We start from the raw sequence: 12,413 nt of genomic DNA, 5'->3' as shown, positions 1-12,413 counted from the left end.
AAAATTCAAAGGTTGCACATTTCCTTGACTCACTTAATATAGTTGTCCTGTTGTTGGACTTTTAGAGTTTTTCCCAAGTTTTGCTGTTATATATAGTGCTAAGATTAATGCTTTTGGGCATCAATTTTTGTTCTCATCTGGACTATTTATCTAGGATAGAGTCCAAGAAGTTGAGTAACAAAGAGGAGGAAAACTTCTAAAGCTCCTGATAGAGATGTTTTTATTAGATTATTTGATTCTAGTCAAAAATGGCCTGCCAGTTGCTATGTAAAAAAGTTAGAGCCTGGGAGTCTTGAAGGACTACCCTGAATTACAATTATCCTTTTTTAGTTTTAATTTAAAGTAGCGAAGTATTAAAATAGGGGTATATTTGCAAGTCCAAATCCAGCTGATTGCACATAAACATCTTTAGAATTATCTTGCACAAACCATACCATACCATTCTGCAAAAGATACCATCTGTTGAAGTAGGAAATCTTAAGACTACACTAGATGCCTTATCAATGCTTATATATTGTTTTGAAAATCAGAAACAAAATTAAACTTTCTATTTAGTAAGAAAAGATATGATCTTTAAAAAAATAACTGATTTTATATGTAGATAAAAATCTTATCAATGATCCACCTAAGCTAGAACTGTGAAGGCAAACTCCAATCCCAAATGGAGGCTTTTCTCTTTGGCATAATATGAAATACTCAAAGATTATGAGATGTACTTTTTTTAAATTCACATTTTGACATCTCTTATATTGAAATGCCCCTTACAGTTGATGTTGTTTTACTTGTAATTGCCTGCAAATGTACACACTTGGTTATTTCTCCTAGTGACATGAGTGGCTAAGTGCAGCCGTTTAATGTTCAGCCAACAAATCAATTCACAACCACTTGAAGGATTATCAGTCTTGTTTTTTGTCTGAAAATATTTCTTTGACAGCTAGTAACATGCAGCAAGTGCTGCCATCAAAATTTGCTGACTGGGTATCAATAATTTGGAAGAAAATATTGGAGATAAAAGTGGAGCACTTCTGAGAAATATTTGTCACCTGCTCGTGGCACAGAATAATATTGGATGTGAAAATATGGCTAGCGGTGTCTCTTATGTCAAAAAATTACCCACAAGAGTTGAAATTTTAGGGTTATATTAAATTTGTGCAACTTGTGTTTTCTTTTTTGTGTTTGTATGAGAGTTATATAAAAAATTCTGTCAAAGATCTGTTTCCATAAATATAAAGTAAAAACTTCAAGACATTAGAAAACCTGAATTCATAGCTTAATTGCCAGCATTGTTTTGTTTGTGACAGTAGTATATTAAACTGGCACAGCGCACAGTGGATGCTGTCATAGATTCAATGAAATGGTACCATATTGATTGCGTTTTTGTAAGCTGCTAACTTTAAACGGTCATTATACAGTGTTGAACTCAATCTTATTAGCTTTACATAAGGAAGCTGTTTCAACCCTGTTTGAGGCTAAGAACATCTTTTTAATTTAAGTCCACTACACATTTTTGCATAAATGTGTTATTCCTTGAATTAGAATGCTAATTTTTGAAGAAAAAAAAAAACGTAAGTGGCACACTTTTCTTAAGAATGGCACTAGCGAAACAAGATTTCATGATGCTTTCTTTTTTACATCTTAAAATAGCACTTGGGGAACGGCAGTAGGGCACTAGAGCTAAAAAATAAAAAGATTCTGCCAGATCTAAATCTCTGGGGCATTGGGAAGTAGAGGATTGAGATAACTTGGACTTCATATACTGGCATAATGATTTTGCACTGCTTTTTAAAACAACCATAGTGACTTAGCTTTCTCTTCTGAAAATAGGAAGCTAAGGAATAAGTTGATTTTTAGAAACCAGCTTCTAAGGCTGAGGTATAAATTAACTATTTGTAGAATAAAAGTACAAGGTCATCTTTTAGATTTTAAGCTGAAGTTATCTCAATAATTGTTGGAATTTAATTCTTATCCTGCCTTTGGGATATAAAAAGGTGAACATACTTTGCCTTTATGCTGAGTTTCCTTATATCTGATCCTTTTTATTGACAGTCTTAACATTTACTGACTGACAAGTTTTTACTCTTAAAGTGAAGGTAATTTTTACACGCTTATGCTCGTTGTGGGGAAAAAAAAAAAAAAAAAAAAAAAAGCCTAACAACATAGAAATGTATAAAGAAGAAGAAAAATGATTACAAATTCTGCACTCAGAAAAAACCTAGTTAGCATTTTACAGGCCATGTTGGGGAGGGGAAGGGGTACTATGGTGTTATTTTGGATTATAATGGGGAGGGGGTTGGCATTACTAGAAGAGACTATGGAGAAAGAGAGATAACCAGGGACTTCCCTGGCGGCCTGTGCTCCGCAACAAGAGAAGCCACTGCAATGAGAAGCCCATGCACCGCAATGAAGAGCAGCCCCTGCTTGCTGCAACTAGAGAAAGCCGCTGGGCAGCAATGAAGACCTAACACAGCCAAAAAAAAAAAAAGAGAGAGAGAGAGAGAGAGAGAGAGAGAGGGAAATAATCATACTAAGTTATCCTGAAAAAAGATATTTAAAATATTTATACATAGAATACTGTTAATATAGCCTTGACTGATTCTGTAGATTTGTTCTTAATTACAGACTTTTTAATTCATAAAAATATACCTTTGTTGTTCCTTCTAAGGTTTATATAACATAGTTGGAAAATCTGTCTGTTTTAATGAAGTGAAATTGAGAATAAAGAACCCTAGCATCTTGGCATTACTATCAAAAGAGAGAAAATCAAAACTCAGAATTGTTAGAGTTCTGATATCCTGTGATTTTTGCATCTTTTAGGAAAAAAAGATTTCCACTTGATTTATATAATGGTTAACATAAACTTACTGCTTTTATTTTATACAGACAAGGTCTTTACTGGGTGTATTTGAAGAAGATGCTACAGCTATTTCCAACTATATGAACCAGTTGTATCAAGCTATGCATCGAATTTATGATGCACAGGTAAAGAACTAAAGGCTGACTCAGTGCATTTATAAAATAAATCTTTAAGCCCATGAGGACAGAGATAGTGTCTGTCTTATTTACTGGTGCCTAGCCCTGTCCAGGGTGCATAGTGATAAACATTTGTTGAATGGATGAATGAATATTAAGTTTTGTATTACAGAGCTTACATTTCAATTACTAGTGTATAGTTTGTAGCACTACAAAAGTGATGAAGATTGAAGCATCTGCTCCTTTTCCCCAAACATAGTAAGGACTTTCTTAGTGAAACTCATTGATAGTGATCTTTGTGTAAGATTTGACTTAAAACCCTGTATTGTCACCAGTATTTTCCCTAATCATGCTTTTAATCTTATGGGATACTTCCCCTTTTTGAGCAGAGGATTTGTAAGTAGCTAGCCTCTATCTAGTTAGAAGGTAATAGATATAGCTCTAGTAGATATAGCTATATCTATAGAGTAGATATAGCTCTGGGGTACTAGGAGATGAATTTTAAAAGGATGTGACTAGATTATTTTGGTTGAACAGGCATAAGATTTGAGGCTCTATTTATGTAACTTAATTATAAGCCTTAACAGCAACCTGGGTTCTATGATAAACTCTCTTTGGGGTTAATTAAGTGTACAAGTTCCTTTTTTGCTCCTTCTCAATTTCTCTTCTTTCTGGACTCAAATTTTCATTATGTACTTTACGGTTACTGTGATAGTTACTTATTTATTTTTCTTAGTGATAGGTTGCTCAAGAATTTGATTTCTGACCACACAGATTAATATGTAAAAGAAACATTACATGTGTCATTATATTCATCACTGAAAAAAAACCTTTAAATTAAAAAAAGTATTTCCTTCATATGGCTACATTGCTATATGGTATGACTAGGTCATATGGTTGTATGTTATTAAATGCTTCTCATGGTCTAGTATCAGCATCTAGAGAGAGGGATAATCAGTTATCAATGTAGACTCTCTGAAGATTCTGGCTAACATTTTGTACAGTTTACTTCTAGCTTTAAAGCTTTAACTATTCGTTTTTATTGGCTAAAAAGAAAAAGCACACACCTGGGACACTGCTGAATTCCTTGATGGTGTCTATTTCGTGGTTTGAGTTTCCCTTTAAAGTGCTTAGTGGTAGTTCCCTTTCCAATGGCTTAATGAGGGGTTTTGAGAACATGTTGTACAATATTTATGTTAAGTGATAAATAAAAGTAGCATAGGAATCTTCAATTAAAACTTTTTTCTTAATCTGTACTACTGTGTTAATTTGAATGCTCATCTTTTCCCGTAGAATGAATTAAGTGCAGCAACACACCTGACTTCAAAACTTTTAAAAGAATATGAAAAACAGGTACTATATATGAAAGTTTTAAAAGTATAATTTAAAATATGCAGTGATACAGTATCTGTATAGATAAATAGAATTTCTTATCAATAATTCTAAGCCTTTTGGGATTCACAGAAGGTAATTTTGATATGCCGTTGAAATTCCATTATGCACTTATATCTAATTTTAATGATTTAATGTTAGACACAGAGGTTATCTAATTTACCTCTCTTTTTTCAAATGAAGAAACTGAGGCTTGCTCAAGGTTACACAGCTGGCTAGTAGAGAAACTGGAGCTAATTTTAAATCTTTGAACTTCTAGTATGGTGTGCATTCCTGTACACCATGTTGATTGGTCACTTAGCAAACATTTTAATTAATGTGTACTACTTATATGAATTACATTATTTTATTAAAACGATGTTTTTAGAGCTTATTCAAAATTTTAGAAGTTTTCTGAAGTTATTTAAAAATCAAAAATTATAATGTCACTCACAAAAGACATACAGCATTGGACCTTTACCTCATCTCTGTTTCTCACTTTTCAGCGTTTTCCACTGGGGGGTGATGATGAAGTTATGAGTTCTACTTTGCAACAGTTTTCAAAAGTTATAGATGAGGTAAATGCTTATTTTATTTTGCTTGGATAAGTGATCTTATAATTAAGTTACTGAAGTTGTTTAGCTTTTATTGGGATGTTTTATTATTAGGATTTTATGAGTAAATCTCAATGATAAAAGATTACTATTTAAAGAAGGGCCTTATTTCCAAATCTTGGTGGCTGTCTGTCTTGTAAAAACAACACTATCTTTGTCTTATTAAAGCAAATTGTTTTCAAGGAATAAGCATATAGATGTGCTGTCTCTACTTTCATGTACCATTCAGCCTTTAATTGTGTAGTTTGACATAGGCAGGGAGAGAAGAGTTAAGCTGTTAGCCATAGCTGGGCTCTTTATGGTTTCTCTGTTTTTTACATTGAGCAGTATTTTTCCATTCATTTCATTAATCCTTGCTTCCCAAACAACCAATACCAACCCTTAATTTCTCTACCAGTCAGCAGGACAAATCATTAAGACCTAGAAGCCAAGAGGAAGCAAGGTGGTGAGAAATGTTCAGAGAATCCATCCATAACTATTTTGTACTACTGCAGTGAAAGCTCTTCTTTTCAGATGAGCCATTAGGTAGTTCTGTCTTTTCTAGCCTCTTAACTGGAAAAGTAGTTTTTTGAAATATTTTAATAACTCATCATAGCAAAATATTGTCACAGGAGATCAATTTAAAGAAATATTTATAGGAAATGGATTTTTTTTTGTGGTAAAATATACATAAAATTTACCATTAATGACATTTCGCACATTCACAATGTTGTGCAACCACCACTGATGTTCCAGAACATTTTCATCATCGTCCCAAAGGAAACCTACTAGGTGCCTATTAAGTAGTCACTGCCTCCCTCCCCTCAGCTCCTGGCAACCACAAATCTGCTTTCTGTCTGTATGGATTTGCCTGTTTTGGATATTTCATACGAATGGACTCATACAATTTGTGGATTTTTGCGTCTGTCTTCTTTCACTTGGCATAATGTTGTCAGGGTTCATTCATGTTGTAGAAAGTATCAGAATTTCATTTTTTGTTTTTATTTTGTTTTGCTGAATAAAATTCCATTGTATGTATACCACATTTTATTTGTCCATTCATTAGTTGACAGACATTTGATTTGGGTTGTTTTCCCTCTTTTGGCTAATGTGAACAGTGCTGCTGTGAGCATTCATGTACAAGCTTTTTGTTTTTGTTTTTTCAAACGCCAGTTTTTTGGGGTATATACCCAGGAGGGGGAATTGCTGGATCATAGAATAATTTTATGTTTAGCTTTTTGAGAAACTGCCAAACTGTTTTCCACAGCTCTTGCACAATTTTACATTTCTGCCAGTAATGTAGGAGTGTTCCAATTTCTCCACATCCTTATCAACACTTGTTATTTTCATTAATTTTTTTTACTATAGCCATCTAAGTGGGTATGAAGTAGAATCTCATTGTAGTTTTTTTTTTTTTTTTTTTGTGGTACTCGGGCCTCTCACTGCTGTGACCTCTCCCATTGCGGAGCACAGGCTCCAGACACGCAGGCTCAGCAGCCATGGCTCACAGGCCTAGCCGCTCCGCGGCATGTGGGATCTTCCCAGACCGGGGCACAAACCCGTGTCCCCTGCATCGGCAGGCAGACTCTCAACCACTGTACCACCAGGGAAGTCCCCTCATTGTAGTTTTGATATGCATTTTCCTGAAGGCTAATGATGTTGAGCATTTTTTCCTATGCTTATTGACCATTATATATTTGAAAAAGTATCTATTCAGACCTTTGCCCATTTAAAAAAAAAAAAGTTTATTTTTTCATGTTTATTTTACTTTACTTTTTTTGGCCGCGTCTCATGGCTTGTGGGATCCCAGTTCCCCGACCAGGGATTGAACCCTGGCCCTCGGCAGTGAGAGCAAGGAGTCCTAATCACTGGACCACCAGGGAATTCCCTGCCCAATTTTTAATTGGGTTGTCTTTTAGTACTGAGTTTAAGAGTTCTTTATTCTAAAGTATACAAGTCCCTTATCAGTTATATGATTGGTAAATATTTTCTCCCATTCTGTGGGTTGTCTTTTTATTTTCTTGATAGTATCCTTTGATGCACAAAAGTTTTCAATTCTGATGAAGTCCAGTTTATATTTTTTTTGGTTGCTTGTGCTTTTGGTCTCATATCTTAGAAACCATTGCTAAATTCAAGGTTATCACATGTTTTCTTCTGAGAGTTTTAAATGGAATTTTTTTGACTGTCACCTAATGATGTGATAACATCACATAATTTTAGGGTTCCCTTATGTAAATGTATCAGTACCTTTTTTAACTTTTTGGCCGCACCACTTGGCATGCAGGATCTTAGTTCCCCAGCCAGGGATTGAACCTGTGCCCCCTGCCATGGAAGCACAGAGTCTTAACCGCTGGACTGCCAGGGAATCCCTATACCAACACCTTTTTACTAGGTTTTGTTCAGTTTCCATAATGCTGGTTGATTGTCTCTTTGTAGTTATTTGGCCTTTTTGGTCTTTCTTTTACCAGCTTAGCTCTTGTCATGCAGTACTTTCAACGCAGCTTGCTGATGCCATGATGTTCCCCATTACCCAGTTTAAAGAAAGAGATCTGAAAGGTATTGAAGTCAAGCTTATGTTTACTTTCATTAGCTGTCGGAAGATCACTGCTTGTAAAATGTGTAATACTCTATACCGTAACCATTTCTGACTGTAGCAAGTGTCACTTTTACTTTAATTAGTTGCTAAACATTTACAGGAGCTCCTGCTAGATGTTAAGCTAGATACTGAGGAGTACTTATATGAATAAGATGTCACATCCCTTGAGAAAGCCCAGAGAAGGAGATGGGTAAACAGATAATTCTGGTACTCTTATAATTAGGGATGAGCAAGGTGCTGTGGGGGCTCAGAGGAGGGTGTCAGAAAGGCTCCCTCACGGATGTGCCATGAGCACTGAGCAAGGAAGAAGAATTTGCCAGGAGAAGAGAGTCACTGTTCTACTGGAGGGACCAGAAAGCACAGAGTTATGGGTAGAAATGCATATGTTGTTTTGAGAAATTGAGTGTGGCTGCAGTGTTGGATGTGTTGGGGGGATGGCGGGAGACAACTCTAGAAATAGATTAGTTGGGATTAGATCATGCTAAAGATGTTGGACTTGAGTTTATAAGCAAAGAGAAGACAATGGAGGTCTTTAAGAAGTATACCTTTGTTTTTGGAGGATGGATTTGATGCTAGGAAGTTGTGACACTCCAGTGAGGTGTGACCAGGGCCTGAACTGGGACAGTGGCACAGGAGATGAGGCGTGTTGGTGGGCTGGAGTGGTGGGAGGTAGGGGCTGGTCCATCTAACAACCCATGTTTCAGTAGCTTGTGGTGGCTTTCTTTTTTTCCCATTTAGGATTATTATGTGATAAAATGAGAGTGTTTATAGACTTGGCTCTGCTTTCTTATAATTTACAATCTCAGACAATCATACAGACTTATTTACAAAGTATGTATAGATAGAGTAAAAACGTACTAATGTATCAGTGGATGATAAAGTATTTAAATTATACATGGAATAAAGACAAATGTATTTTAGAGATAGAATTAATATTTGTCTTGGTACTCTTCAAGAATAATCTTTTCCAAAGTCAAGAAACAAGACCTCTTTTCTCCATCTAAGGGGACTGAATATCATAATCTTGTCAATAAAATGTTCTTTTTATCATTCAGCGTTTGAACTTATTAGAGTCAGTATCAAAAAATCAGTAGGTTGCATTCTGGTACTAAATCAGAACATTTGTATATCTTAGAATTTGCAGTGTTTTTTTTTTTTTTAATTTACTTATATTATGTATTTATTTTTGACTGCGTTGGGTCTTGGTTGCTGTGTGCAGGCTTTCTCTAGTTGCGGTGAGCAGGGGCTACTCTTCGTTGCGGTGCACAGGCTTCTCTTCTCTTGTTGCAGAGCATGGGCTCTAGGCACGCGGGCTTCAGTAGTTGTGGTGCATGGGCTCAGTAGCTGTGGCGTGCGGGCTCTAGAGTGCAGGCTCAGTAGTTGTGGCCCACGGACTTAGTTGCTCCGCGGCATGTGGGATCTTCCCAGACCAGGGCTCGAACCCGTGTCCCCTGCATTGGCAGGCGGATTCTTAACCACTGCGCCCCCAGGGAAGCCCTGCAATGGTTTTAAAATTTTGTTTTTGGGTCATATTACAATTTGTGGCAGGTACAATTTCTGGTGGTGTAACTTGTTAATGATAGTAAATGATAGTAAATGTTAGTTGAAACACAATAACTTTTTCACTTTAAACGTTGAACTTTTGGAGTTTTAATAGTAGCTTAAATGGCAGTTACTGTTTTCTAAACAAAATTTAAGATAGTTCATAAATATGCTAAACTGAAATTATTCTTGAACTTTTCCAGAAATATTGACATTAAAGGAAGTGTTTCAGATTGCTAGTAATGGTAAGCTCTGAATACTTTGTACATTTATTTCTTGTATTGATGCATTTCTTTATCAATACAAATCTGTGGCCAGATTTTATGTAATAATTGAAAAGAATGAACCTAATTAAAAGTTTAAGTGAATATTATTTAAATCCTTGTTATTTAAGTTGCACTATTTATGCTAGAAGAAATATTTTAAAGGAAGTTAAATCTTGTGGTTTGTTATCTTCGTAATACCTAAGAAGGTGGTATATTTTCCCTTCCTTATTTTCCTGTCTATTCCATATTTTCTTTAATGAGCATTTGCTATTTCTGTACTAAAAAATACTTCAAGAAACTTTTAGTGGACTACTGTTTCCTTGGAATTAAATGTTTTTACCAATTTAATAAACAGAAACATACTTTAGGGGGAAATTTGGCTGTGGGGAACATTTGGGTGGAGTGATCACATAGTAGGGAATTCTTATTTTTGTTGAAAGATGCACATGTGAAAACCGTTAAAGCACTTAAAGGTTTTGCAAAGTACTGTTGTATTTTTGTTAATAGTCATTTCTGTTTTCCAGATCATGATGCTGCAATTAACAGATACAGCAGATTGTCAAAAAAAAGAGAAAACGACAAGGTGTGATACATATTACTCCTTCAGTATCACAATTAACAACTGTTTCATTAGGTGGTCTCCTTTTTCCAGTTTAAAAATGGTAGCCAGCAGTTGCTTTGTATGCTTTGCTGTATTGCCCTTATTCTTTCCTTCTAGTTATTTCAAAGCCTTTCTGTTAATTGTTAATTATCAGACAATTAATAATTGTCTTTTTAAACAAAATACTTTTCTGTTGATAGAGTTTTATAAGTAAACATAACTATTCCAAAAATGTAATTGATGCCCAGGTGTAACATTGCCTCCTTTTGCTTTGTATTTTGATAACACTGCATTTGTTTTATGTATGTATTCAAAAGTGTGTTCTGATATACAGTGGTTAAAAAGTTGAATTGTTACATACATAATTGAATGAAATTCTGTTTTGAAGACCCCCTCATTTACAGGGAATATATATATATATATATATTTTATGCTTCTTCAAGGAGTGAAATTCAGAAATATTATACTACATTTGAGGAGAAATGCATTTGAGTAAAGAACAAAGAACAGAGTATTAACAAGTTCATCTAGATGCTCCTTAAGATCATTTCTCTCTCAGTGCCTAGTCCAAGGCTTGATCAGAGTAGGCCTCCTCTAGATGCTTGTGAGTGAGGTGGTCTCTGTGCCCAGGAATTGGCGTCTGCAGCCTTGGCTGCGGCTGCTGGTAGGGACACAGTGACCACTCTGGGAATCCACAGCTGGGTATGATTACTATGCAACAGCCACTGTGATCCAAAAAGGGAATGTTTCTCTCACAAATTCAGTACAAAGATCTGCTTTCACTGATTACTTGATGGTGCAAATATTTATAAAATACATACATTTTTAGATCTACATTACTTTGTTACTTTGCCATAGAGAAGCAGTTAAGGCTCTAAGTATGAACTTTGTTTTTACATTGCTTCTGGCTGTTCCAGGTATTTTTAAATACATTCTTCCACTAATTCAATTTATTTGAAAAATTTATTGAGCACCTACTACATGTTGGGTACTATGGGGGAACAATGTGAGTAGGCTCCACCTCTGCCCTCAAGGAGTGGATAATCCACATCTATCAAAGGCTTCCTGTATGAAGGCATGTGACTAGAGCAGCTGCCAGAATACAAGGATGAAGAGAACACATGAATTAACACTGAGTTAAGTGCAGTAAAGAAGTCTTAACAAAATGCTGGGAGAGCAGAGAGAGGACAGTATATCTTTGATTGGTAAGTTGGGAAAGGTTACACTTTAAGTACCTTAAGCAGGAAAAACAGGAAAAGAGAAGAGACAATGTATGTTACGTAACAGGTGCTCAATAAATATTTGTTGTCTGAATACAAGAACTCAAGGGACATAGTTTAAGTGTGGGTGAAGGAAAACAAGTACAAGAAAAGAGGAGCAGTAGGGAGAGAACTAGAGAACTAGGAGGCAAGTGGTATGCTGTGAACTGAAAAAGGTCAAAGATTAATGACTAAGCTAATACCAGACTGTTGTCTGCTTTTCCTCCATGTGGTAGACCTTATCTGCCATGCTTAGTTTAGTTACTATAGCTACTATAGTTACTATAGTTCATAGCTATGTGTAGAATGCTGCTTTTAATGTGCATTTTAAAAAATAAAGTGGTTGGTAGTAAAACAGGAAAACTATCTTAGCCAATATTCTGCAGGATTTCTATCTCAGAAATTAAGACAGCTATGTACAATTGCTGGTGATGCACCTTTTTCCTTGGGTAGTCTCTTCCCCTCAGCCACTACTAAAGATAATTCAAAATTAAATAAATAATAGTATTTTTAATCTTTCACTCAAAGGTGAAGTATGAAGTAACAGAAGATGTCTACACTTCCAGAAAAAAACAACACCAGACCATGATGCATTATTTTTGTGCATTAAATACTCTTCAATACAAAAAGAAAATAGCATTGTTAGAACCTCTACTTGGGTACATGCAAGCTCAGGTGAATATTGTACTATGTTCTGGATTATAACTGTCTTAAGAACTTTATATTAAGTTTGATTTTTATGTTAAATGTAAGGATATTACAAACTAAGGTCAAATACTCATTTGTGTCTGTGATTTTAAAGCATTCTTTAAAATGTCAGAGTGCTGTTTTAAGGAAGTTAGGGAGAAGGGTTTTCCTAGCAAATGAAGATTTCAAATATTTTAGGGTAGATGAAACCACTTACCTTGTATTTAGACCTTGCCTATCACAGCTGGGGACAGGGAACAGAAAGATAAATGAATTCCAAAGCTACTCCTGTTGCTCAAGCTTCCACTCACTCTTGCTTCATAATAGATCTGAAAGAGAATGGACATGTTTGAGCTTGTCTCATGTTCCTGGCATACTTCCCGAGTTAAAATTAATGGATGAACTCCAAAGTATTCCAAGAGTTGTACATCAGGAAGGAGGCTAGAAAATTAAATTTGGGTAACATAAGATGAAATAGCAGTCCCCTAAAAGCAAGAGTTTAAAGAAATTTGAATATTCCTTTGAATA

At 35.4% G+C, this 12,413-nt stretch overlaps 2 protein-coding genes across 4 annotated transcripts in view; one reads left to right on the top strand and one right to left on the bottom strand.

The window, feature by feature from the left end:
• The window catches only part of HESX1 (HESX homeobox 1), a 38,461-nt gene extending 26,341 nt beyond the window's left edge, over positions 1-12,120 (bottom strand). Inside the window, exon 1 of the mRNA XM_032648584.1 lies at positions 12,103-12,120. The gene's annotated coding sequence lies outside the window, so the exon portion shown is untranslated. The remainder of the gene's footprint in view (positions 1-12,102) is intronic.
• Positions 1-12,413, top strand: part of APPL1 (adaptor protein, phosphotyrosine interacting with PH domain and leucine zipper 1) — a 31,763-nt gene that overhangs the window by 2,285 nt on the left and 17,065 nt on the right. For all 3 annotated transcript variants that reach the window (XM_032648582.1, XM_032648581.1, XM_032648580.1), the window contains exons 2-8: positions 2,881-2,979; positions 4,264-4,323; positions 4,848-4,919; positions 7,403-7,490; positions 9,276-9,317; positions 9,863-9,921; positions 11,727-11,873. In XM_032648582.1, the coding sequence (XP_032504473.1) occupies positions 2,881-2,979; positions 4,264-4,323; positions 4,848-4,919; positions 7,403-7,490; positions 9,276-9,317; positions 9,863-9,921; positions 11,727-11,873 (567 nt within the window). The remainder of the gene's footprint in view (positions 1-2,880; positions 2,980-4,263; positions 4,324-4,847; positions 4,920-7,402; positions 7,491-9,275; positions 9,318-9,862; positions 9,922-11,726; positions 11,874-12,413) is intronic.

Source organism: Phocoena sinus, chromosome 11 (genome assembly GCF_008692025.1).
Source record: "Phocoena sinus isolate mPhoSin1 chromosome 11, mPhoSin1.pri, whole genome shotgun sequence".
Classification (NCBI taxonomy): Eukaryota; Metazoa; Chordata; class Mammalia; order Artiodactyla; family Phocoenidae; genus Phocoena; species Phocoena sinus.
Note: the sequence above shows the minus strand (reverse complement) of the source record. Positions and strands in the feature narration are given on the sequence as shown.